The sequence below is a fragment of the Ambystoma mexicanum genome, chromosome 10, assembly GCF_040938575.1.
Source record: "Ambystoma mexicanum isolate Mex_15411 chromosome 10, UKY_AmexF1_1, whole genome shotgun sequence".
Taxonomy (NCBI): Eukaryota; Metazoa; Chordata; class Amphibia; order Caudata; family Ambystomatidae; genus Ambystoma; species Ambystoma mexicanum.
This window is the reverse complement of record NC_090932.1, coordinates 19,505,577-19,533,065: the sequence shown is the minus strand read 5'-3', so window position 1 is coordinate 19,533,065 and position 27,489 is coordinate 19,505,577. Positions and strand designations below refer to the sequence as shown.

The following is a 27,489-nucleotide window of genomic DNA, read 5'->3' as shown; positions in this document are numbered from 1 at the left end:
ACAAGACCCGCCGGTCTTCTTCAGCCCTTAGACATTCCACCAGCACCTTGGCACACCCTGTCACTAGATTTTATCACGGACCTGCCCTCTTGTAATGGTTAAAATACTATTCTGGTCGTGGTGGATTTATTTTCCAAAATGGCCCACTTTATTCCGTTGAAAGGATTACCTTCAGCCTTTGTTCTTGCCAAGGAATTCCTTGAAAATATCATCCGTTTGCATGGATTCCCGTCCATACTAGTCTCCGACCGGGGAAGCCAGTTTATTTATCATTTTTGGAAAAAGTGTTGTCAACTGGCACAAATCGGCATAAGACTCTCGACCAGCCACCACCCACAGACCGATGGTCAGACGGAGAGAACGAACCAGACCCTTGAACAATATCTACGATGTATGTTGCACCAATCGGAGGGTAATTGGAAGGACATTTTAGGGTGGCTGAATATGCATACAATAACTCGATACACTCTGGAACTGGTCAGAGCCCCTTTTATACCCCATATGGACATCACCCTCGTACTTCAGACTTGGACTCGCCTCTGAGCCTTGAAATGCCCGCAGTGGACCATTTGCATTCTGCGATTACTCAAGCCTTCAAGGATGCAACTGCACATTTGCAACATGCGAAAGGGAAATACAAAAAGAATGCGGATCTGCATCGAAGAGAGGCGCCTCCATACCAAATAGTGGATCAAGTATGGTTGGCTACCAAACACCTATCACTCAAGGGGCCTCAAACTTTTAATCCAAGGTATTTAGGCCCTTACTCGATCAAAGCTATAATCAACCCAGTGGCAGTCAAGCTCGATCTACCAGCTAACATGCGGATTCACCCCGTTTTTCATGTGTCACTTTTGAAACCAGTGCACCCAGGAACCAGATTAACAATGCCACCAGAACCGATTCAGATAGATGGGGAGCCTGAATTCGAGGTGAAGAACATTTTGGATTCTAAGATCTCAAAATCAAACCTTTTCTATCTAATTGATTGGAAAGGGTACGGGCCTCAGGAAAGGTCTTGGGAACCCAGTGATCACGTACATGCACCTCGGCTGGTAAAAAGGTTCCATCGGAATTTCCCAAACAAACCGAAACCTCCAGAAGGAACGACCTTGGGAGGGGCCTTGGGGGGGAGTGCTGTCATGATGCCTACCCCCGGAGCACCAGGCCAGGCCCAGCACCCCCGGAAGCAGGCATCATGCCCACGGGTAAAAGCCCAGCGGCCCCTTATAGGGGCTCTTTGGACTTTGATGCCAGGCTCATGTTGGACATCAGTCCTGGCGCCATAGGCGCCAGGCTCATAAAGGGAGGTGTTTTGTGCATTTACCTGATGCAGACCATGCTGCACGCTTCAGGCCTCCCTGAGACCTGAAAGGGACTATTTTTTCATAGGGACTATTTTTTCACTCGGGCGTGGCCAGGGAAGGATACATACCTAGTTGGGGAAGGATACATACCTGGGACTTCTTTGGAGGCTATTTAAGCCACGCCCAGACAGCAGCTCATGCTTCGCATTGTTCTGCTTCCTGCAGCTTAACGCTCACCGTGTCTGCTCCTGCTGCTGGACTCCAGCCACGCCCGCCTCGAACCTGGAAGACCTGCAAGGAAGGAAGAGAAGAGAAAGGTGAAAACCAAGGACTATTTCAAACTTCTTACCTGCATCCGGAATCTTCTCGCCAGCATCCCTGAAGAAAGACTTCCATTTGAAAGCATTGCGTTGCTCGCTGCAGCGCCACGCTTCACTCACCTGTCCTCGAGACATCTCCCGGCTCCATCGCGGCTGTCAGCATCGGACGCCACATCTCTGCACCTAGGGGAGAGAGGAAGAAACAAAAGGTGAGCAGAAGGAACACAGAAGGAAAGCCTGATTAACAGCCATAATACTTACCGGCTTTTCTTCCACATTTCGGGTCAGCGCCGCCCCGTTGGCAGGTACCGTACCCCGGCCCCTATGGGGAAAGGACAAGAGACATTTCTGGGGAATGATAAGGACATTTAGAGGGATCGCCCTCATCACTACTCACCTCAGCAGTTTAACCCCTCGACGCATCGCCTTCATTCTGCACCTGAAATAAAGGACAGATCACAGGTTAGAAAGACAACATAAAGGGGGCCTCACTTGAACTTTGAACTTTCATACTTACGGCGCATCGCTCAGGAAAGTCAAGTGGATTTTGCCAGCACCATTCTGAAAACCAGTGAAGAGACTGGACGAACGCGTGCCCCTGCACCAGAAGCAGGATGGAGAGTTCATCCTTCCAAACCATAAGGTGAGCTTAAACCGGGGATTGGAGGAAGTTAGAGAGGAACGAAGGGGGAAAAGGGGGAGCTAGCACACTATTCTGCAGACTGTTAATCCCCTTTCTCATCTGCAGAAGGATATTCCTACGGGCCAGGCAAGCACAATTTGGAGGTCCTGTCCAATCGGTGTTCCGGGTCCTGCGCATCACGCTAGAAGAGGCCACAGCAATCCAGACTAGACCAGCGCCCCCGTGGGAACCAGGTGAGCGTTACACTGCCCATATAAATCGGCTCCCTGATACCCCTGGAATCAGGGACCTGGCTCTGAAATGGTTGACCCCCTTCCTCCCTGAATGACCTTCTCAGGTTCATCTGGGTCCTTTTCTCTCCTCCATCTCACTCTCCACCTGTGGTGTCCCTCATAGCTCTATCATATAGCCCATCTGATCTACGCCTTCTCTTATAACTCAGCATTAGGCAGACGACACACAACGGTCCTTCAAGCCTCCCTCCACTGCCTCCTCCTCTTCCTCTCTCATTCCTGACTGTCTCTGCTATTCAGGCATGGTGCACTGCTAATCTCTGCCTTAATGCCACTAAGACTGAGATCCATCTCATTGGGAACCCAGTTTCCTCCTTCCCTCTTACTCTCTGGCCACCTTCCAAGGGCACTGTCCTTTCACCTTCCCATGAGGCAAAAAACCTTGGTGTCATCTTTGACTCCTCGCTCTCCTTCTCTCCTCACATCACAGACCTTGCCAAGAAGGCTCCCTTTCAGCTACACCTCCTCAGAGGCATTCTCCCCTTCCTTACCTTTCCCCAGAATCTCAATGTCTCCAGAGCCCTGGTTCTCTGTAGACTGGACTACCGCAACAGCCTCTTCCTTAATATGCCTAATTCCTCCCTTCCCCCCTTCAGCTCATCCAGAATAGTACTGCGAGATTTATCCTTGGCCTCAATCCCAGGGACTGCATCTCCCCAGCCATAAAACTTCTCTGCTGGCTCCCGAATGACGCGAGGATCAAGTTCAAGACCCTCTGCATCATCCACAAGAATTTCTGGGACCTGGGGCCCCGCTACACCCAACACTCTCACCCTAAATAGCTCCCTACTAGAGCCCTTTGGTCTTCTAGCTCCAACTCTCTGTAGATCAGACATTTTTCCAAGCAGAGAGTGGTGGGTAGAACTCTCTCCTCCACAAGTGCCTCCTTCTGGAATGGCCTCCAAGCCCCTCTCAGATTTGAGACGGATCTCCTTAAGTTCCGGAAGCCTTTCAAGACACTCCTTTTCTCTTCCTCCTTCCCTCTCCCCCTCCGCTGCTAATGTCCCCCTCTGCTTCTCTTAACTGGCTGCCTGGTTCCTTCTGAGTTGTACAGAGCAACAGGCACTCCTTGACCAGTCTACCCCTGCACGTGGGCTCACCTGACCCCTGCTTCAACCTGCACTTGCCCTTCTGGGCCCCCTCCCCTGCACTAGCCTGGCTTGACTTGCACCCCATTTAGTCCTTCAAGCCCCGTCCCCTGCACTTAGCATGCTTACCTTCCCCTGCACAATTTGCATTATCCTGGAATTTGTACACCTGGCCTCCCCTTAGCAGTCGCTAATCCATGGACCCTTTTCCGCCCTGACTTCCCTCTCTCCCCCACACTTCTTACTGCACTTGAACAATCTGAGTGACACAAGACCGAGTAGAACCGTTTTTGTTTTCTCATACCTGTTCCCCCCTCCACCCCTTGTCTTGTTGTGCCTTGAAACACCTTTTGCTGTATAGGTGCATTATAAATACCCAATAAATAGATTCCAGGACCTCCCCTCTCACCACTGCTCACCATTCAAAGACACCCCTCTCACCACTGTTCCCCATTCGAAGACCTACCCTCTCACCAATGCTCCCCATTCCAAGACCTACCCTCTGATCACTGTTTCCCATTCCAAGCCCTACCCAATCACCCTCAACCATTCCAAGACCTCCCCTCTCACACTGCTCACCGTTCAAAGGCACCCCTCTCACCACTCTTCCCCATTCCAAGACCTACCCTCTGACTATTGCTCCCCATTCCAAGACCTACCCTCTGGCCACTGTTTCCCATTCCAAGCACTACCCAATCACCCCCAACCCATTCCAAGACCTCCCCTCTCACCACTGCTCACCATTCAAAGACACCCCTCTCACCACTGTTCCCCATTCCAAGACCTACCCTCTGACCACTGTTTCCCATTCCAAGCCATACCCTTTCACCCCAACCCATGCCAAGACCTCCCCTATCACCACTGCTCCCCAATCCAAGACCTCCCTTTTCACCACTGCTCTCCATTCCAAGACCGCCCCTCTCACCACTGCACTCCATTCTGAGACCTCCCCTCTCACCACTGCTCCCTAATCCACAACCTCCCTTTTCAACACTCTTCCACATTCCAAGACCTACCCACTCACCACTGCTCCCAATTCCAAGACCCCCCTCTCACCACTGCTCCCCATTGCAAGGCCTCCCTTCTCACAACTGCTCCCAATTCCAAGACCTCCACTCTCACCACTGCTCCCCATTCCAAGACCTCCTTTCTCACAGCTGCTCCCCAATCCAAGACCTCCCTTTTCACCACTGATCCATATTCCGAGACCCCCCTCTCACCACTGCTCCCCATTGCAATGCCTCCCTTCTCACAACTGCTCCCCATTCCAAGACCTCCACTCTCACCACTGCTCCCCATTCCAAGACCTACCCTCTCACCACTGCTCCCCATTACAAGTCCTCCCCTCTCAACACTGCTCCCCAATCTAAGACCTCCCTTTTAACCACTGATCCGTATTCTGAGACCCCCCTCTCACCACTGCTCCCCATTGCGAGGCCTCCCTTCTCACAACTGCTCCCCATTCCAGGACCTACCCTCTCACCACTGCTCCCCATTACACGTCCTCCCCTCTCAACACTGCTGCCAAATCCAAGACCTACCGTCTCACCACTGTTCCCCATTCTTAGACTTCTCCTCTCACTGCTGCCCCATTCCAAGACTTCCCCTCTCACCACTGCTCTCAATTCCAAGACCTCACCTATCACCACTGCTCCCCATTCCACGACCTTCTTGCACCACAGCTCCTCATTCAAAGACCCCCTATCATCACTGCTCCTCATTCCAAGACCTCCCCTGGCACCTGTGCTCCCCATTCCAAGACCTCCCCTCAACAATGCTTCCCATTCCAAGATCTAACTTCTCACCACTGCTCATTCCAAGACCTACCCTTTCACCACTGCTACCCATTCAAAAACTTCCCTCTCAGAACTGCTCCCCATTCCAAGACCTATTCTCTCACTATCCACTTGTTTTTGGAGGATAGCTCAGGGGCAACATGCTTGCCTTGAAAGCAAGACGATGCGGAGCACCACTGGTTCGATCCCCGGGTCCGCGCTTAGAAACCTCTGGGTATTAAGCGTGTTATAAATAACCTATCATATCAAACCATATCACCACTGTTCCCCATTCCAAGACCTACCCTCTCACTAGTGACCCCATTCCAAGACCTACCCTCTCACCACTGCTCCCCATTACAAGTCCTCCCCCTCACCACTGCTCCCCAATCCAAGACCTCCCATATCACCACTACCCCATTCTAAGACCTACCCACTTGCCACTGTTCCCATCCCTAGACCTTTCCTCTCACCACTGCCCCAATTCCAATACCTCCCCTATCACCACTGCTCCCCATTCCAAGAACTACCTTCTCATCACTGTTCATTCCAAGACCTCTGCTCTCACCACTGATCCCCAAAGACCCCCTGTCACCACTTCCTCATTCCAAGACCTACCCTCTCACCACTGCACCCCATTACAAGTCCTCCCCCTCGCCACTGCTCCCAAATCCAAGACCTCCCCTATCACCACTACCCCATTCTAAGACCTACCCTCTTGCCACTGTTACCATCCCTAGACCTTTCCTCTCACCACTGCCCCAATTCCAAGACCTCCCCTATCACCACTGCTCCCCATTCCAAGAACTACCTTCTCACCACTGTTCATTCCAAGACCTCTGCTCTCAACACTGATCCCCAAAGACCCCTGATCACCACTTCTCCCATTCCAAGACCTACCCTCTCACCACTGCTCCCCATTACAAGTCCTCCCCCTCACCACTGCTCCCCAATCCAAGACCTCCCCTATCACCACTACCCCATTCTAAGACCTACCCTCTTGCCACTGTTCCCATTCCTAGACCTTTCCTCTCACCACTGATCCCCAAAGACCCCCTATCACCACTTCCCACATTCCAAGACCTACCCTCTCACCACTGCTCCCCATTCCAAGACCTCCGTTCTCACCACTGTTCCCCATTCAAAGACTCCTCTCTCACCACTGCACCCCATTCAAAGACCCCCCTCCTTTCACTGCTCCTCATTACAAGACACCCCTGGCACCAGTGCTCTCCATTCCAAGACCTCCCCTCTCATCAGTGCTCCCAGTCCAAGACCTCTCTCTCACCAATGCTCCCCATTTGAAAACCTCCCTTCTCGCCACTGCCCACATTTCAAGAAATCCCCTCTCACCACTGCTCCCATTCCAAGACCTTCCTCTCACCACTGTGCCCCACTTCAAGACCTCCCTTCTCACCACTGCCCACATTCTAAGACATCCCCTCTCACCACTGCTCCCATTCCAAGACCTTCCTCTCACCACTGCTCCCCATTTAATGACCTACCTTCTCACCACTGCTCCCCATTCCAAGATCTCCGCTCTCAACACTGATCTCCATTCCAAGACCCCCCTTCTCACCACTGCACTCCATTCCAAGACCGACCCACTCACCACTGCTCCCATACCACGACCTACCTTCTCACCACTGCTCCCTATTCCAAGACCTCCCCTCTCACCACTGCGTGCCATTGCAAGACCTACACTCTCCCCACTGCTTCCCATTGCAAGACCTACCCTCTCATCACTGCTTCCCATCGCAAGGCCTCCCCTCTAACCACTGCTCTCCATTCCAAGACTTAACCTCTCACCACTGATCCCCATTCCAAGACCTCCCCTCTCACCACTGTTCTCCATGTCAAGAACTCCCCTCTCACCACTGCTCTCCATGCCAAGACCTCTACTCTCATTACTGCTCTCCATTCCAAGAACCCCCTTTCCTCATCCTTCTTTACCTACCAGCTCCCTTTGACATGGCGGACCAACCTTTCCCTCTCTAACCTTAGCTTTCACGGTCCTGCCTTTTCCTGGACCAGCTCCTGCATCTCCTACGACTGCTTTTCCATCTCAAGGACCACTTTCGGAGCCTCTGCCTTCGCTCTCAGGGTTGAGGCACCTCAATGACCGGTTCTTGATCCTTTTGTCTGCCTTCTCTTCTGGGTGAATGTCATCTTCCTCTTTGGCTTCTCTTATCCCCATTTGCTGATAATTCCCACATGTGATCCTCTTTCTTATTACTCACTCTGCAGGTTTCCTCTTGCACCTCCCACTGCCTTGCTCCCACCCACCAGCAGGTGGCACTTTCCTGCCTTATGCTGAACTCTTCTGAAACTGAAACCCTCAACCTCCTGTCTGCTAATGCTTCTGCTCTTCTCCTCACTCATTTATATGTCCCACCAACCAGAAATGTGCAAGATGGGTCCCCACCTTCCCTGCCCATCTAGCCAGATCCTGATTTACACCCATCTCCTCATTGTGCTCCAGTCTCTTGCCCGGTCTCCGGTTACCCACACTTTCCTCCACGCCTGCCTTCCCACGCAGGGTGGGATTGCATTCTATGCAGCCCAATTCCCTCATCAAATTCCTTCTCCTTGTCTTCAAATCCATTCATGGGCTTGCCTCTCCGCCCTTTGGTTGGCCAACCTCTATCCCTCACTATCCCCTCCCCACCCTCTGTGTGCACTGCCTTTTGTTTCATCTCCTCCCTTCTTGCTACCATCAGAACTCCCTTGCGCTGATATTAAGAACATAGACAATGAACAGGGCTTCGAGACAGCTCTAAAATATCGCCTCCTGCTCCAGGAAGCGGCAGCTGAGACCAATCGGGACATCATCATTGTAACCGCTATTAGTACCGAGCAGGAGGGGCGGAGTGGTCTCCCAGCCAATGAGGAAGATTAAACGGGGGGAGAGGGGGGCATTAACACATTGTAATCCCGCCATCTGAGCCTTCTCATATCGGGAGGCCGCCATCTTCCCCCGCCGGGTGCTCAGATAAGTGCTGCACCGCGGTCCTTTGTCCCCTTCCCCCACACCTTCCTTTCCCACATATTTTCCCCCCTCCCGTCTCCGGCCCACTTACCTTGCGCTGCCTGGTCCCTCGCTGACGCCGGGAACTACAGTGTTCCTGGCGCATCCCTGCAGCCTCGGAAATGACCGTCATGGACAGGGAGAAGGGACAACAACTTAAAAAAATAAACTAAAACCATTAGTATCTGGTAGATTGTGCCGGATACCAATAACAAGATTACCCTCGCAGGCGGGGGGGGGGGGGGGGGGGGAAGGCGCATTACTGGGCTTGGTAATGTCACAGACTAACAGTAAATCCCTCGCTTTGCTCAGGCTTCTAATTGCCCTATGCCTTACCTGGCCCGCTGATGCCCCATGTGCCCGCTCGGGTAATATTGCTTAATTACATAACTGTGATTAATGTATGTTGTGTTTTATCACTCAGTGATGCACTTGATCCCATGTTTCCACTGGATCTTCTTGCTCCTCCGCTGGGTCATGTTCTGCTTCCAAACCGGGGTCTACCCCTGTGAAGCGCCCTTTAGAGGGGTGGTTGCTACAGCTCTTTTTATGTTATGTTATGTGTTCTTATAAAGCGCACAACCACCCAAAAGGCATCATGGCACTAAGCGAGATCCGATGAGACAAATTCAACAAAAAACAGGGGGAACCACGATTATTGAAACAGAAAAGTCTTCAGATGGCGACGAAAGGTAGGATGATCAGGCATACTTCTGAGTTCCAGAGGAAGCCTATTCCATAAGCCATTGGTGGCGACCGAAAAAGCTCAGCCACCGAGTCTAACGCCACACATTTTTGGCTGACTGGGCACGATGGGACATAGCAACAACACTTGTGCTGCAGACATTTAGGCCCCCGGCCATTGAAGGCACGATGAACTAAGCACAATGCCTTAAGCTCTCTCATTGGACCACCAGGAGCCGGTGCAGGGAGCGCCGACCCACAGACACGTGGTCGTGGGACGAGAGATCGAGAACTGCTCAAACTGCAGTGTTTTGCAGTATCTGTAGCCATTCCAAAAGATAGGAAGGTTGAGCCAAATAAAGCGCATTGCAATAGTCCAATGTACTCAGCCAGGGATGCCACCACCGGGGCCGCAGCCCCATTGGGCGAAACGGAAGCACTCTGCGCAGAACTCCGAGCTTCAAATGACCTGATTGACAAACTGCATTAACCTGCGCCTCCATTGAACGGGAGTCCAACATTTTGACACCCAGATTCTTGACCATGGGTACAGGGTGAGGAAAAGGACCTAAAGAGGGGAGCCAATAGTTACGGTTTCATGTCGAATGCACATATAACAAACATTTTATAACGGCAAAACATAACAAATTGTTTTTTTCTTTTTTTCTTCTTTTTTGGGGCCCCACATCCCCCAACCCAGTTTTGCACCCCTAAAACCCACCCCAACCATTTCCCCTGAAGATTTAACCCTTTACCCCAGCCCACATACATTTTCGTTATTTTTTTTCGTCAAATAATTTTCGTTACATACTTATTCTACATAATATTTTCGCTATAAAGACTGCATACCAATAGTCAAAAGTCCAGGAATGGATGTCTTCTGGCGAACCCACAATTAATGCCTCTATTTTATCGCCATTCAGTTTAAGCCAGTTTAGGCTCATCCAATCTCCTACTGCTCTGAGGCAGGCTGTAGGAGTGGCTGCCCTAGGAGGATTTTGCAAACACAGTGGAACTTTATAATCTGGGTATCGTCAGCGTACATATCGCATCGCAAACTGTAAGACTGAACCAGATGGACGAGGGGCTGAACATTTAAATTAAAAAGGATGGGGGGAAAATGACGATCCCTGGGGGACACCACATGACAAAGCCTGGGAGGATGACATAAATGGTTGCAGTGCCAGGACTTGGGAACGGTCAGTGAAAAAAGACCTGAACCATTCAAGCACCAGACCTGCCAGGCCAGCCAACAAGAACCTATGGAGCAGAGTAGTATGATCTATGGTGTCGAAGGCGGCTGACAGGTCTAGTATGACCAGGGCACCACCCCCACCCTGATCCGCCAGCCTCACCAGATCATCCATAACTGATACCAGAACTGATTGAGTCCCTCGACCGGGCCTAAAGCCTAACTGGAACGGTTGGAAAAAAGAGGATCTTTCTAGAAAAGAACTCAGCTATGGGGGTTAAAATGACCTCCAGCAGCATCACGAAGTATGGGAGTAGAGAGATGGGGCGATAGTTAGTTGGAAGCAGGGGGTCAAGTGAAGCTTTCTTTAAAAGTGGAATTACCATGGCCTGCTTAAGTGAGGCTGGAATCAAGCCTACAGAGAAAGAGTTGTTGACAGCCCTGGCGACTAGGCGCAATATCTATCATTAGAACGGGGAGAGGGACAGAATCAGCGGGCGAGATCCATTTAAGTAGCTTTAGTTATCGCATCAGGGTCCATCACTGGAAATGTAGACCAGGATGACAGGTTCTTAGACGCTGCTGCCAGAACCTGCATATCGACAGCTGAATTGAACGCCAAAGACATAGGTTTGCCGGATACCAATGACTTTATCGATGAAAAAGTCAGAAAGTACATTGCAAAAACACTGGGTAGAATGAGCAGCTATAAAGGCCTGACAACTCTAAAAAGTTCTTTAGGTTGATTCAAAGCATTGGTGATTTAGCTGGAGGGATGGCCTGCTGAGACGCATTTTCTCCCCTCTTGTCTAAATGGGTGAAAAGCAGGGATCAAAAGGACATGCCCGAGTTTTTGGGAGTTGAAGAGGGGCTAAAACATCAGCGACCGTTAGTAATAGTGTTTGGAATGATTGTGTGTACTAGTAGTGTTTGGAATGCGTGCGTGTGTGTGTACGCATGTGTGTGTGTGTTGTAGTGCTTGGAATGGGTGTGTGTGTGTGTAGTAGTGTTTGAAATGCGCGAGTGTGTGTACCCCAGTGTGTGTTGTAGTGTTTGGAATGACTGCACATGTGCGTGTAGAAATAGAGTTTGGAATGAGTGCATGTAGTAGTGTTTGGGATGCATGTATGTGTGTGTGTGTGTGTGTAGTAGTGTTTGAAATGAGTGTGTGTAGTAGTGTTTGGAATGAGTGTGTGTAGTAGTGTTTTGAATGAGCGCGTGTAGTAGTGTTTGGAATGAGTGTGTGTAGTAGTGTTTGGAATGAGTGCGTGTAGTAGTTTTTGGGATGCGTGTATGTGTGTGTGTAGTAGTGTTTGGAATGAGTGCGTGTAGTAGTAGTGTTTGGAATGAGTGCGTGTAGTAGTGTTTGGAATGAGTGCGTGTAGTAGTGTTTGGGATGCGTGTATGTTTGTGTGTGTAGTAGTGTTTGGAATGCGTGAGTGTGTGTGTGTGTGTGGTAGTGTTTGGAATGAGTGCGTGTAGTAGTGTTTGGAATGAGTGCATGCTGTAGTGTTTGGGATGCGTGTATGTGTGTGTGTGTGTGTAGTAGTGTTTGGAATGAGTGTGTGTAGTAGTGTTTGCAATGAGTGTGTGTAGTAGTGATTGGAATGAGTGCGTGTAATAGTGTTTGGGATGCGTGTATGTGTGTGTGTGTGTGTGTAGTAGTGTTTGGAATGAGTGCGTGTAATAGTGTTTGGGATGCTTGTATGTGTGTGAGTGTGTAGTAGTGTTTGGGATGCGTGTATGTGTGTGTGTGTGTAGTAGTGTTTGGAATGAGTGCATATAGTAGTGTTTAGGATGCGTGTATGTGTGTGTAGTAGTGTTTGGAACAAGTGCGTGTAGTAGTGTTTGGGATGTGTGTATGTGTGTGTGTGTAGTAGTGTTTGGAATGAGTGCGTGTAGTAGTGTTTGGGATGGGTGTATGTGCGTCTGTGTGTAGTAGTGTTTGGAATGAGTGCATGTAGTAGAGTTTGGAATGTGTGCGTGTAGTAGTAGTGTTTGGAATGTGTGAGTGTGTGTGTGTGTAGTAGTGTTTGGAATGAGTGCGTGTAGTAGAGTTTGGAATGTGTGCGTGTAGTAGTAGTGTTTGGAATGCATGAACGTGTGTGTGTGTAGTAGTGTTTGGAATGAGTGCATGTAGTAGTGTTTGGAATGAGTGCATGTAGTAGTAGTGTTTGAATGAGTGCGTGTAGTAGTGTTTGGGATGCGTGTATGTGTGTGTGTGTGTAGTAGTGTTTGGAATGAGTGCGTGTAGTAGTGTTTGGGATGCGTGTATGTGTGTGTGTGTGTGTGTAGTAGTGTTTGGAATGAGTGCGTGTAGTAGTGTTTGGGATGCGTGTATGTGTGTGTGTGTAGTAGTGTTTGGAATGCGTGAGTGTGTGTGTGTGTGGTAGTGTTTGGAATGAGTGCGTGTAGTAGTGTTTGGAATGAGTGCATGTAGTAGTGTTTGGGATGCGTGTATGTGTGTGTGTGTGTGTGTAGTAGTGTTTGGAATGAGTGCGTGTAGTAGTGTTTGCAATGAGTGTGTGTAGTAGTGTTTGGAATGAGTGCGTGTAATAGTGTTTGGGATGCGTGTGTGTGTGTGTAGTAGTGTTTGGAATGAGTGCGTGTAGTAGTGTTTGGGATGCTTGTATGTGTGTTAGTGTGTAGTAGTGTTTGGGATGCGTGTGTGTGTGTGTGTGTAGTAGTGTTTGGAATGAGTGCATGTAGTAGTGTTTAGGATGCGTGTATGTGTGTGTGTGTGTGTGTAGTAGTGTTTGGAACGAGTGCGTGTAGTAGTGTTTGGGATGCGTGTATGTGTGTGTGTAGTAGTGTTTGGAATGCGTGAGTGTGTGTGTGTGTGTGTGTGGTAGTGTTTGGAATGAGAGCATGTAGTAGAGTTTGGAATGTGTGCGTGTAGTAGTAGTGTTTAGAATGCGTGAGTGTGTGTGTGTCTAGTAGTGTTTGGAATGAGTGTGTGTAGTAGAGTTTGGAATGTGTGCGTGTAGTAGTAGTGTTTGGGATGCATGTATGTTTGTGTGTGTGTAGTAGTGTTTAGAATGAGTGTGTGTTGTAGTGTTTGGGATGAGTGCGTGTAGTAGGGTTTGGGATGCGTGTATGTGTGTGTGTAGTAGTGTTTGGAATATGTGCATGTAGTAGTGTTTGGAATGAGTGCTTGTAGTAGTGTTTGGAATGAGTGCGTGTAGTAGTGTTTGGGATGGTGTATGTGTGTGTGTAGTAGTGTTTGGAATGAGTGCGTGTAGTAGTGTTTGGAATGAGTGCATGTAGTAGTGTTTGGGATGCGTGTATGTGTGTGTGTGTGTAGTAGTGTTTGGAATATGTGCATGTAGTAGTGTTTGGAATGAATGTGTGTAGTAGAGTTTGGAATGTGTGCGTGTAGTAGTAGTGTTTGGAATGTGTGAGTGTGTGTGTGTGTGTGTAGTAGTGTTTGGAATGAGTGTGTGTAGTAGTGTTTGGAATGAGTGCGTGTAGTAGAATTTGGAATGTGTGCGTGTAGTAGTAGTGTTTGGAATGCGTGAGTGTGTGTGTGTAGTAGTGTTTGGAATGAGTGCATGTAGTAGTGTTTAGGATGCGTGTATGTGTGTGTGTGTGTGTGTGGTAGTGTTTGGAATGAGTGCATGTAGTAGAGTTTGGAATGTGTGCGTGTAGTAGTAGTGTTTAGAATGCGTGAGTGTGTTTGGGATGCTTGTATGTGTGTTAGTGTGTAGTAGTGTTTGGGATGCGTGTGTGTGTGTGTGTGTAGTAGTGTTTGGAATGAGTGCATGTAGTAGTGTTTAGGATGCGTGTATGTGTGGGTGTGTGTGTGTGTAGTAGTAGTGTTTGGAACGAGTGCGTGTAGTAGTGTTTGGGATGCGTGTATGTGTGTGTGTAGTCGTGTTTGGAATGCGTGAGTGTGTGTGTGTGGTAGTGTTTGGAATGAGTGCATGTAGTAGAGTTTGGAATGTGTGCGTGTAGTAGTAGTGTTTAGAATGCGTGAGTGTGTGTGTGTGTAGTAGTGTTTGGAATGAGTGTGTGTAGTAGAGTTTGGAATGTGTGCGTGTAGTAGTAGTGTTTGGGATGCATGTATGTTTGTGTGTGTGTAGTAGTGTTTAGAATGAGTGTGTGTAGTAGTGTTTGGGATGCATGTATGTGTGTGTGTGTGTAGTAGTGTTTGGAATGAGTGCGTGTAGTAGGGTTTGGGATGCGTGTATGTGTGTGTGTAGTAGTGTTTGGAATGAGTGCATGTAGTAGTGTTTGGAATGAGTGCTTGTAGTAGTGTTTGGAATGAGTGCGTGTAGTAGTGTTTGGGATGGTGTATGTGTGTGTGTAGTAGTGTTTGGAATGAGTGCGTGTAGTAGTGTTTGGAATGAGTGCATGTAGTAGTGTTTGGGATGTGTGTATGTGTGTGTGTGTAGTAGTGTTTGGAATATGTGCATGTAGTAGTGTTTGGAATGAATGTGTGTAGTAGAGTTTGGAATGTGTGCGTGTAGTAGTAGTGTTTGGAATGCGTGAGTGTGTGTGTGTGTAGTAGTGTTTGGAATGAGTGCGTGTAGTAGAGTTTGGAATGTGTGCATGTAGTAGTAGTGTTTGGAATGCGTGAGTGTGTGTGTGTGTAGTAGTGTTTGGAATGAGTGTGTGTAGTAGTGTTTGGAATGAGTGTGTGTAGTAGAATTTGGAATGTGTGCGTGTAGAAGTAGTGTTTGGAATGCGTGAGTGTGTGTGTAGTAGTGTTTGGAATGAGTGCATGTAGTAGAGTTTGGAATGTGTGCGTGTAGTAGTAGTGTCTGGAATGTGTGAGTGTGTGTGTTTGTAGTAGTGTTTGGAATGAGTGTGTGTAATAGTGTTTGGAATGAGTGTGTGTAGTAGTGTTTGGGATGCCTGTATGTGTGTGTTTGTGTAATAGTGTTTGGAATGAGTGCGTGTAGTAGTGTTTGGGATGCCTGTATGTGTGTGTTTGTGTAGTAGTGTTTGGAATGAGTGCGTGTAGTAGTGTTTGAAATGAGTGCGTGTAGTAGAGTTTGGAATGTATGCGTGTAGTAGTAGTGTTTGGAATGCATGAGTGTGTGTGTAGTAGTGTTTGGAATGAGTGTGTGTAGTAGAGTTTGTATTGTGTGCCTGTAGTAGTAGTGTTTGGAATGTGTCAGTGTGTGTGTGTGTGTGTAGTAGTGTTTGGAATGAGTGCGTGTAGTAGTGTTTGGAATGAGTGCATGTAGTAGTGTTTGGGATGCGTGTGTGTGTGTATGTGTGTGTAGTAGTGTTTGGAATGAATGCATGTAGTAGTGTTTGGAATGAGTGCGTGTAGTGGTGTTTGGGATGCGTGTATGTGTGTGTGTGTATTAGTGTTTGGAATGAGTGCGTGTAGTAGTGTTTGGAATGAGTGCGTGTAGTAGTGTTTGGGATGCGTATATGTGTGTGTGTGTGTAGTAGTGTTTGGAATGAGTGTGTGTAGTAGCGTTTGGAATGAGTGTGTGTAGTAGAGTTTGGAATGTGTGTGTGTAGTAGTATTGTTTGGAATGCGTGAGTGTGTGTGTGTGTGTAGTAGTGTTTGGAATGAGTGCGTGTCGTAGAGTTTGGAATGTGTGCGTGTAGTAGTAGTGTTTGGAATGCTTGAGTGTGTGTGTGTGTAGTAGTGTTTGGAATGAGTGCGTGTAGTAGTGTTTTGGATGCGTGTATGTGTGTGTAGTAGTGTTTGGAATGAGTGTGTGTAGTAGTGTTTGGAATGAGTGCGTGTAGTAATGTTTGGGATACATGTATGTGTGTGTGTGTGTAGTAGAGTTTGGAATGAGTGAGTGTAGTAGTGTTTGGAATGAGTGCATGTAGTAGTGTTTAGGATGCGTGTATGTGTGTGTGTGTGTGTGTAGTAGTGTTTGGAACGAGTGCGTGTAGTAGTGTTTGGGATGCGTGTATGTGTGTGTGTAGTAGTGTTTGGAATGCGTGAGTGTGTGTGTGTGTGTGTGTGGTAGTGTTTGGAATGAGAGCATGTAGTAGAGTTTGGAATGTGTGCGTGTAGTAGTAGTGTTTAGAATGCGTGAGTGTGTGTGTGTGTGTCTAGTAGTGTTTGGAATGAGTGTGTGTAGTAGAGTTTGGAATGTGTGCGTGTAGTAGTAGTGTTTGGGATGCATGTATGTTTGTGTGTGTGTAGTAGTGTTTAGAATGAGTGTGTGTTGTAGTGTTTGGGATGAGTGCGTGTAGTAGGGTTTGGGATGCGTGTATGTGTGTGTGTAGTAGTGTTTGGAATGAGTGCATGTAGTAGTGTTTGGAATGAGTGCTTGTAGTAGTGTTTGGAATGAGTGCGTGTAGTAGTGTTTGGGATGGTGTATGTGTGTGTGTAGTAGTGTTTGGAATGAGTGCGTGTAGTAGTGTTTGGAATGAGTGCATGTAGTAGTGTTTGGGATGCGTGTATGTGTGTGTGTGTGTAGTAGTGTTTGGAATATGTGCATGTAGTAGTGTTTGGAATGAATGTGTGTAGTAGAGTTTGGAATGTGTGCGTGTAGTAGTAGTGTTTGGAATGTGTGAGTGTGTGTGTGTGTGTGTAGTAGTGTTTGGAATCAGTGTGTGTAGTAGTGTTTGGAATGAGTGCGTGTAGTAGAATTTGGAATGTGTGCGTGTAGTAGTAGTGTTTGGAATGCGTGAGTGTGTGTGTGTAGTAGTGTTTGGAATGAGTGCATGTAGTAGTGTTTAGGATGCGTGTATGTGTGTGTGTGTGTGTGTGTGTGGTAGTGTTTGGAATGAGTGCATGTAGTAGAGTTTGGAATGTGTGCGTGTAGTAGTAGTGTTTAGAATGCCTGAGTGTGTTTGGGATGCTTGTATGTGTGTTAGTGTGTAGTAGTGTTTGGGATGCGTGTGTGTGTGTGTGTGTAGTAGTGTTTGGAATGAGTGCATGTAGTAGTGTTTAGGATGTGTGTATGTGTGTGTGTGTGTGTGTAGTAGTGTTTGGAACGAGTGCGTGTAGTAGTGTTTGGGATGTGTGTATGTGTGTGTGTAGTAGTGTTTGGAATGCGTGAGTGTGTGTGTGTGTGTGTGTGGTAGTGTTTGGAATGAGAGCATGTAGTAGAGTTTGGAATGTGTGCGTGTAGTAGTAGTGTTTAGAATGCGTGAGTGTGTGTGTGTCTAGTAGTGTTTGGAATGAGTGTGTGTAGTAGAGTTTGGAATGTGTGCGTGTAGTAGTAGTGTTTGGGATGCATGTATGTTTGTGTGTGTGTAGTAGTGTTTAGAATGAGTGTGTGTTGTAGTGTTTGGGATGAGTGCGTGTAGTAGGGTTTGGGATGCGTGTATGTGTGTGTGTAGTAGTGTTTGGAATGAGTGCATGTAGTAGTGTTTGGAATGAGTGCTTGTAGTAGTGTTTGGAATGAGTGCGTGTAGTAGTGTTTGGGATGGTGTATGTGTGTGTGTAGTAGTGTTTGGAATGAGTGCGTGTAGTAGTGTTTGGAATGAGTGCATGTAGTAGTGTTTGGGATGCGTGTATGTGTGTGTGTGTGTAGTAGTGTTTGGAATATGTGCATGTAGTAGTGTTTGGAATGAATGTGTGTAGTAGAGTTTGGAATGTGTGCGTGTAGTAGTAGTGTTTGGAATGTGTGAGTGTGTGTGTGTGTGTGTAGTAGTGTTTGGAATGAGTGTGTGTAGTAGTGTTTGGAATGAGTGCGTGTAGTAGAATTTGGAATGTGTGCGTGTAGTAGTAGTGTTTGGAATGCGTGAGTGTGTGTGTGTAGTAGTGTTTGGAATGAGTGCATGTAGTAGTGTTTAGGATGCGTGTATGTGTGTGTGTGTGTGTGGTAGTGTTTGGAATGAGTGCATGTAGTAGAGTTTGGAATGTGTGCGTGTAGTAGTAGTGTTTAGAATGCGTGAGTGTGTTTGGGATGCTTGTATGTGTGTTAGTGTGTAGTAGTGTTTGGGATGCGTGTGTGTGTGTGTGTGTAGTAGTGTTTGGAATGAGTGCATGTAGTAGTGTTTAGGATGCGTGTATGTGTGGGTGTGTGTGTGTGTAGTAGTAGTGTTTGGAACGAGTGCGTGTAGTAGTGTTTGGGATGCGTGTATGTGTGTGTGTAGTCGTGTTTGGAATGCGTGAGTGTGTGTGTGTGGTAGTGTTTGGAATGAGTGCATGTAGTAGAGTTTGGAATGTGTGCGTGTAGTAGTAGTGTTTAGAATGCGTGAGTGTGTGTGTGTGTAGTAGTGTTTGGAATGAGTGTGTGTAGTAGAGTTTGGAATGTGTGCGTGTAGTAGTAGTGTTTGGGATGCATGTATTTTTGTGTGTGTGTAGTAGTGTTTAGAATGAGTGTGTGTAGTAGTGTTTGGGATGCATGTATGTGTGTGTGTGTGTAGTAGTGTTTGGAATGAGTGCGTGTAGTAGGGTTTGGGATGCGTGTATGTGTGTGTGTAGTAGTGTTTGGAATGAGTGCATGTAGTAGTGTTTGGAATGAGTGCTTGTAGTAGTGTTTGGAATGAGTGCGTGTAGTAGTGTTTGGGATGGTGTATGTGTGTGTGTAGTAGTGTTTGGAATGAGTGCGTGTAGTAGTGTTTGGAATGAGTGCATGTAGTAGTGTTTGGGATGTGTGTATGTGTGTGTGTGTAGTAGTGTTTGGAATATGTGCATGTAGTAGTGTTTGGAATGAATGTGTGTAGTAGAGTTTGGAATGTGTGCGTGTAGTAGTAGTGTTTGGAATGCGTGAGTGTGTGTGTGTGTAGTAGTGTTTGGAATGAGTGCGTGTAGTAGAGTTTGGAATGTGTGCATGTAATAGTAGTGTTTGGAATGCGTGAGTGTGTGTGTGTGTAGTAGTGTTTGGAATGAGTGTGTGTAGTAGTGTTTGGAATGAGTGTGTGTAGTAGAATTTGGAATGTGTGCGTGTAGAAGTAGTGTTTGGAATGCGTGAGTGTGTGTGTAGTAGTGTTTGGAATGAGTGCATGTAGTAGAGTTTGGAATGTGTGCGTGTAGTAGTAGTGTCTGGAATGTGTGAGTGTGTGTGTTTGTAGTAGTGTTTGGAATGAGTGTGTGTAATAGTGTTTGGAATGAGTGTGTGTAGTAGTATTTGGGATGCCTGTATGTGTGTGTTTGTGTAGTAGTGTTTGGAATGAGTGCGTGTAGTAGTGTTTGGGATGCCTGTATGTGTGTGTTTGTGTAGTAGTGTTTGGAATGAGTGCGTGTAGTAGTGTTTGAAATGAGTGCGTGTAGTAGAGTTTGGAATGTATGCGTGTAGTAGTAGTGTTTGGAATGCATGAGTGTGTGTGTAGTAGTGTTTGGAATGAGTGTGTGTAGTAGAGTTTGTATTGTGTGCCTGTAGTAGTAGTGTTTGGAATGTGTCAGTGTGTGTGTGTGTGTGTGTAGTAGTGTTTGGAATGAGTGCGTGTAGTAGTGTTTGGAATGAGTGCATGTAGTAGTGTTTGGGATGCGTGTGTGTGTGTATGTGTGTGTAGTAGTGTTTGGAATGAATGCATGTAGTAGTGTTTGGAATGAGTGCGTGTAGTGGTGTTTGGGATGCGTGTATGTGTGTGTGTGTATTAGTGTTTGGAATGAGTGCGTGTAGTAGTGTTTGGAATGAGTGCGTGTAGTAGTGTTTGGGATGCGTATATGTGTGTGTGTGTGTAGTAGTGTTTGGAATGAGTGTGTGTAGTAGCGTTTGGAATGAGTGTGTGTAGTAGAGTTTGGAATGTGTGTGTGTAGTAGTATTGTTTGGAATGCGTGAGTGTGTGTGTGTGTGTAGTAGTGTTTGGAATGAGTGCGTGTCGTAGAGTTTGGAATGTGTGCGTGTAGTAGTAGTGTTTGGAATGCTTGAGTGTGTGTGTGTGTAGTAGTGTTTGGAATGAGTGCGTGTAGTAGTGTTTGGGATGCGTGTATGTGTGTGTAGTAGTGTTTGGAATGAGTGTGTGTAGTAGTGTTTGGAATGAGTGCGTGTAGTAATGTTTGGGATACATGTATGTGTGTGTGTGTGTAGTAGAGTTTGGAATGAGTGAGTGTAGTAGTGTTTGGAATGAGTGCGTTTAGTAGTGTTTGGGATGCTTGTATGTGTGCGTGTGTGTGTAGTAGTGTTTGGAATGAGTGCGTGTAGTAGTGTTTGGAATAAGTGTGTAGTAGTGTTTGGAATGAGTGCGTGTAGTATTGTTTGGGATGCGTGCATGTGTGTGTGTGTAGTAGTGTTTGGAATGAGTGCGTGTAGTAGTGTTTGGAATGAGTGCATGTAGTAGTGTTTGGAATGCGTGTATGTGTGTGTGTGTAGTAGTGTTTGGAATGAGTGTGTGTAGTAGTGTTTGGAATGAGTGCATGTAGTAGTGTTTGGGATGCATGTATGTGTGTGCGTGTGTGGTAGTGTTTGGAATGAGTGCATGTAGTAGTGTTTGGAATGAGTGCATGTAGTAGTGTTTGGAATGAGTGCGTGTAGTAGTGTTTGGAATGAGTGTGTGTAATAGTGTTTGGAATGAGTGTGTGTAGTAGTGTTTGTGATGCTTGTATGTGTGTGTGTGCGTGTAGTAGTGTTTGGAATGAGTGCGTGTAGTAGTGTTTGGAATGAGTGCATGTTGTAGTGTTTGGGATGCGTGTATGTGTGTGCGTGTGTGGTAGTGTTTGGAATGAGTGCGTGTAGTAGTAGAGTTTGGAATGTGTGCATGTAGTAGTAGTGTTTGGAATGAGTGTGTGTAGTAGTGTTTGGGATGCGTGTATGCGTGTGTGTGTAGTAGTGTTTAGAATGAGTGTGTGTAGTAGTGTTTGGAATGAGTGTGTGTCGTAGTGTTTGGGATGCGTGTATGTGTGTGCGTGTGTGGTAGTGTTTGGAATGAGTGCGTGTAGTAGTGTTTGGGATGTGTGTGTGTGTGTTTGTAGTAGTGTTTGGAATGAGTGCGTGTAGTAGTGTTTGGAATGAGTGCGTGTAGTAGTGTTTGGGATGCGTGTATGTGTGTGCGTGTGTGGTAGTGTTTGGAATGAGTGCGTGTAGTAGTGTTTGGAATGAGTGCATGTAGTAGTGTTTGGGATGCGTGTATGTGTGTGTGTAGTAGTGTTTCGAATGAGTGCATGTAGTAGTGTTTGGAATGAGTGTGTGTAGTAGTGTTTGGGATGCGTGTATGTGTGTGTATGTGTGGTAGTGTTTGGAATGAGTGCGTGTAGTAGTGTTTGGAATGAGTGCGTGTAGTAGTGTTTCGGATGCGTGTATGTGTGTGTATGTGTAGTAGTGTTTGGAATGAGTGCGTGTAGTTGTGTTTGGTATGCGTGTATGTGTGTGCGTGTGTGGTAGTGTTTGGAATGAGTGCGTGTAGTAGTGTTTGGAATGAGTGCGTGTAGTAGTGTTTGGAATGAGTGTGTGTAGTACTGTTTGGGATGCGTGTATGTGCGTGTGTGTGTAGTAATGTTTGGAATGAGTGTGTGTAGTAGTGTTTGGAATGAGCGCGTGTAGTAGTGTTTGGGGTGCGTGAATGTGTGTGTGTGTGTAGTAGTGTTTGGAATGAGTGCGTGTAGTAGTGTTTGGAATGAGTGCGTGTAGTAGTGTTTGGAATGAGTGTGTGTAGTACTGTTTGGGATGCGTGTATGTGCGTGTGTGTGTAGTAATGTTTGGAATGAGTGTGTGTAGTAGTGTTTGGAATGAGTGCGTGTAGTAGTGTTTGGGGTGCGTGAATGTGTGTGTGTGTGTAGTAGTGTTTGGAATGAGTGCGTGTAGTAGTGTTTGGGGTGCGTGAATGTGTGTGTGTGTGTGTGTGTGTAGTAGTGTTTGGAATGTGTGCGTGTAGTAGTAGTGTTTGGAATGCGTGAGTGTGTGTATGCACGCGCGCGTGCGTGTGTGCAGTAGTGCTTGGAATGAGCCCCTTCCTCGGTGTGTCACTACTCCGTTTCTGATTGCAGATGGCTTCTAGCGCTAACTTCAGCCTGGAGTTCCCTGGAGACCCTCAGCCTGGGGACCTGATTGAAATCTTCCGCCCTGCCTACCAGCACTGGGCCCTCTACCTGGGCGACGGCTACGTCATCAACGTGGCCCCTGTGGGTAAGAGACATGTCCTGAGCTCTATTGCCCCGAGACATCTTTTTTGATTGTGGTAATGGACGTTATTGCGACTGGGTGTTGTGATATTGTGTAATTCTTTCACAGCTTGTCTCTAATTACATCAGTTGTGTAGAGAGTGCAGGATCCGTCCCCCTTGGCCATCTTGGCCTATTTGTCAGGGTCTTTGGCGTTCACAAACTCGCCTATTTTTGCGAATATTTGCTGCGCTTGTGCCAGTAAACATTATGTTCCTTCGAACATAGCATCGATTGTGATGCTTGTGGAAAGTGTTTCAGGAGAGGACCTCAACGTGTCCTTCACTGGATGTACAAACGCATTGTGCACTCGGATTCTCACGCCGTGCAAAGTGCTTAGACCAGTGCCTTAAGTGGCACTACAAATCGAGCCGGGGCTCATCGAGGGGGCGTGGCCTAACAGCGGGGGTCCTGCTGGCCCGTGAGGCCACGCCCCCTTGACAAGCCTTGGCTCAATGGGCTACTGGCACCCCTGCCAGGCAGCCAGATCAGCACCCTCTCCCCATGGGGGAGAGGGTGCTGATCTCTGCATTTGTTTTCTATAGGCTTGCCTGGCAGGTGACAGCGCCTCGCCTATTCAGCCTTAATGGTGGCGCTGCCCTTCGCCAGCGGGGGAGGGGCAGCGTCACCATTGAGGTTGAAAGGGTGAGGCCGCTGGAAGCAGAGGCCTTTTTCCTAAATACTGGAACTCCCGCGAATCCGCGGCAGCTTCAGTATTTAGAAAGCAAGGCCTCTGCTTCCAGCGGCCTCACGTTTTCTCTATAATGGTGGCGCCGGCCCACAGGCATCCCTTGATTAAAGGGATGCCTCGGAGGTGCGGCGCCACCATTATGGCTGAAAGGCATTTTTTTCTGAAGCCTGAAGCTCTCGCACACGAGCGAGAGCTTCAGGCTGTAGAAAAAAGCCTTTTCGTGTAGGGGCTGGGGCTGCAAGGGGAGATTAGTGGGCCCCGGCAGGGCCCCGCCTCAAAACGAAATTTCGGAGCCTGCCGGGGCCCAGACCCGGCAGGCCCCAGCCCACTTAAAGCCCTGGCTTAGACTGACGACACGGATGTTGTTTAGTGTGCAGTTTGCCAAAAACTGTGCAGTTCGAAAAATAAATGTGCAGTTGCAAAGTGGTAGATGTGCAGTTGAAAAATGAAAACAAATTAGGCACGTGAATGACATTTTTAGAGATGGTATTTAGAAAAAAGCAATACAAACGTTGGTTTTGCTATTCATTTTGACTTTTTACTTTTGAAACAAGCCTATGGTCAAGAATTACAACCTTGAATGATTTGGAGGAGACATGATATGAGATGATATGACATGATGTGACATGATGTGACATGATGATATGATAAGTCATGTATAACGCGCCTGCACACAAGTGTGTCTTCACGACATTTTATGCAGTTGCAATCTTTAGCACCTGGTACTAAGCGGGCACACTAAGTTCTTTAACACAATACTGGTAGATTGAGTAGATCTAATAGAAATATTCTTGCATAATGCATTTATAGGAAGACATGAAAAACAGAAGTATGTCATCAAGCAAGACCAGTTTTAAAAAAATTACAAAAATCCGAGTTTTGACACCTTCATTTGGACTAAAATATCATGATGCAATGGAATAATGCATTAGCGTTTGAAGTCTCAAGTCTGTCTTATCAGATGGGAACGGGCAACAGTGAGGGCAGTAAATTACTTCACATTTCACATGCACGCTGGCATGCAAAGTGTGCTGCAATCGCATTTACTTAGCTTAGAGTATTGCATTGAATTGATATTTTATTCATATTGCGCTCGTACACAAGTGTTTCAGAGCGCAACAAGGCAAGGGAGAGGCACAGGAGAGAACAAAACAGCGATCTTACTAGGCCCAGTGACATTGAGAACGTGCAAGTGCATGCGAGAGGGGGAGGGGAAAAGTGCATGAAGGGGGTAGAAGTGGAAAGTGTGAAGCAGAGGAGAAACAGATAAATAACAATAAATAATAAAGGCAATAAACAGTGGTAATGCAGCCAGCAAGTGGCAAGTGCTGGGTTTAAGGATCAAACAGGGTAGGTCTGATAAGTGCAGGAAGAAAACGGGGAGGGCTGTATGGGGACAGATACAGGCCCCAGTGCAAGGGGTGGCCCGGAGGCAGTTTAGGAGGGTGGCAAGATGAGCAGGTACCTGGGCCTGGAAGACAGAGGGTGGCCAGAGGCACGGTGCTGAGAGAGAACAGATCAGAAGAGGAGGGGGGTTGAAGACAGAAGCAAAGAGGAAGGTCTTTGGTCTTGGTTCTCCTCAAGTTTCAGAGTGGCAGGGAAGCTGTTCCAGAAGGGGGCCCCAGCCAAAAACAGAGATCTACCCTCAGATTGTTTCTTTGAAAAACGACTAAGCCTGAGGGAGTTAGAGGTAGAGGAGCGAAGAGCTTGAGAGGGGAGGTATTTGTGGAGGGATAGCTGAAGGTATTTTGGACGCAGGCCCCAGCGAGAGCACCTACACATGTTACGGTTTAAAGGTTTGCTTTCATAAACATAGTTGAAGCAGTCCAGTCTTTTGTGCGTTGCTACAGATGTGAGGGCTGCTTTTTGAAAGCGGGGAGGGTGGGGGCGTGGCCTGGAGGTTCGGCGATGTGGACACTCTCCTAGAAGCCTCCGTGATGGGCCTTCTGCTTAAGCGGTTCTGGTCAAGTTCCAGCGATTAATTTTATGTCAGAAACCTACCTGAGACGTCACAAGCCCTGCGGCACATAAAAAAACGAAAATCGGGACTGGCTGCCTTCAGGAAGCTACATAACGAACTTCCAAACTCTGTGGCCCCTCCGCCGTCTCCTTCCAAAATGGTGGGCGGAGTTGGCAGAGCCCGCAATGGCGTGAGGCGAAGTCCTGAGCTTCCCAAGCCTTGAAAGCCCAAGCTACGTTGCCTCCCTCCTCTCCTGATTATGCCTCTGGAGGAACCACGATCCCCACCTGGGGACCCCGCTTACCGCCAGACATGTTGGCGGCTTCAGGCCCGCCAGACCCAGGCACCCAGCACGAAACACAGCGCTCTCGGGGGGGGGGAGAGCTCAGGTCCAGGTGGCGGCATCGCAACGTGGAGAGGGGCCCTCCCAGCAGCACCAGCCATCCGGACCACGAATCCCAGCGGCGGGTGAATTGAGGTGTCTGGGTAGCGGGGTGAAGTTCCTCCACCCCCCCCCACCTCAAGCTCCGGCAGTCCGCTCCACTAGCTGCAAGGGAGCAGCAACGGCCCGCGCCCCTCGCGGAACGCCAGCCCAGCTTTCAGCCGGCTCCTCACACCGGCTCTCTATTCCCTCCACTCGTGTGGAGGGGGATCGACCTGGGCTTGGCCCGCAGCTTGCGCTTTGCAGCGCGGCTGCAGGCATGGGCCCGCACAGCCGAGGCTCTGTTCGTGGGGCAAAACCCCCTGCAACCCCAAAACGGACCCAGTCCGCAACGCTGCACCCCGAGGGGGGCCTCCCCCCCAGCAACTTCCCAGCTCCAGCGGGCTGTAAGGGACCGCAACTCCAGCTTTTACACAGGGCACCCTGCCCCTCCAGTCCTCCAGCCTCACATTCAAGCCACCACAAGGCAGAGATATTCGAAGGGACCCTCACTGACCCCAGGCACTGCTTATTGCCTGAAACGTATTGGGCTCTCACACTCCACCCCGACAATGCCTCACTGAACAGGGGTGCTCCTGTGGCTGCTCTGCTCCCCCTTCTCCCTCCACTTCCTTCCTGCGGCGTCCCGGCCCACTCTTCTACCCCCTCCTCCTCAATCCGCACTAAGGAGCCAGGGACAACACCATAATCCCACACCTCACTTGAGAAACCAAAGTCCCCCTCTCCTCCCCATCCCGCCTGGGAGGCCACAAGCTACGAAAGCACCTACCCCTGCAAGTATTAACCAAGGAACCAGGATCCTCACTCCAATAACGTGTATGCTCTGACCTCAGCCATTAGCCTCCCCCACTCTACATCCACGAGAGATCCCTGGGTCACCTAGCCCTACACCCAGTCTGGCGCAATGGCGAAGCAACTAAAACCTGGTAAAAACTCAGATATCGCCACTATGTTCACGTCGACTGACAAGGGGAAGAAACACGACCCCCCCAAGTTTACCCCACAGAAATCCCAAGAGGATAGAGAAGCCCTTGCCACCAAAGAGGACATACAGTCTTTTATGGCTGACATTAACTCTTAATTTAGATCCTGCATGACAGAACTTACTACCAAGCTAGAATACACCGATCAAAGGGTGACCGAGGTGACAAAGGCTGGGGGAGATAGACGACCGCTCCCAGGACCATGCAACCACATTGGGGGAAATCCAACGCTCGATCAGAACCTTGCAGGACAAATGTGAAATCCTCAAATTCAAACAAGAAGATCTTGAAAATAGGGCCCGGCGCAACAACCTCCGAATTCGAGCGATACCAACCTCTGTCCCAGACAAAAATCTGGCGGAATATGTGGGGGATTTCTTCCAATCCCTGCTCCCACAACTGGACAAACCTCAACTCCTTCTGGATCGCACTCACAGGTTGCGCCCACGTCGGGGAGTGATCTCAGACCTCCCCCCGGATGTCATAACTAGAGTGCACTTTTTCACCAAAGGCCATCTCGGCAATCAGCCGCTCTCAATACGAGCTCTCCTTTCAGGGTTCGCCTCTCCAGATCTACCAAGACCTCTCGCTACTTACACTGCAGTAGAGGAAATATCTACGGCCTCTGACTCTGTTCCTGCAGGAGCACCAGATTCGATACAGATGGCTATTCCCGACCGCCCTACAGTTTTCATATACCGGCACTGTACGTAGAATTAGCCACCTTGAGGATGCCAACAAAATCATGCACCCATCCTCGCCCGAAGAAGCCACATCCGCAAGATCGGAGGTCATTACTGACGTGGGAGCTGTCTCCGTCCCGAAACCTTGGCGGTCATCGTGGTCGAAGGTGCCGCGGAGCAGCAGGAGAAGATAGGCTGGTGCAGGACCGTAACTGGCAGAACTCTATCTCACGTTTTCACCGACCTCCCAGCTCTGTCCCACAGGAACTTCACGGATCTTGACCCAGCTTAAGAACAACTATTACCATTGCACCAGGCCCCACTCACGGCTCATGCCCATTTCCAAGGTTCATCCACCTATGAGTCCTTGGAATTCCATATTATTTTTACATACTCGATTGGCCCGATTGGCCAGGGGAATGGCCGAAC

General features: G+C 48.3%; 1 protein-coding gene across 2 annotated transcripts in view; it reads left to right on the top strand.

Moving 5' to 3' along the window:
* PLAAT1 (phospholipase A and acyltransferase 1) overlaps positions 1 to 27,489 on the top strand; it is a 148,840-nt gene that overhangs the window by 44,556 nt on the left and 76,795 nt on the right. For both annotated transcript variants that reach the window (XM_069617428.1, XM_069617429.1), the window contains one exon: positions 22,128 to 22,266. In XM_069617428.1, coding sequence (XP_069473529.1) covers positions 22,128 to 22,266 — 139 coding nt within the window. The remainder of the gene's footprint in view (positions 1 to 22,127; positions 22,267 to 27,489) is intronic.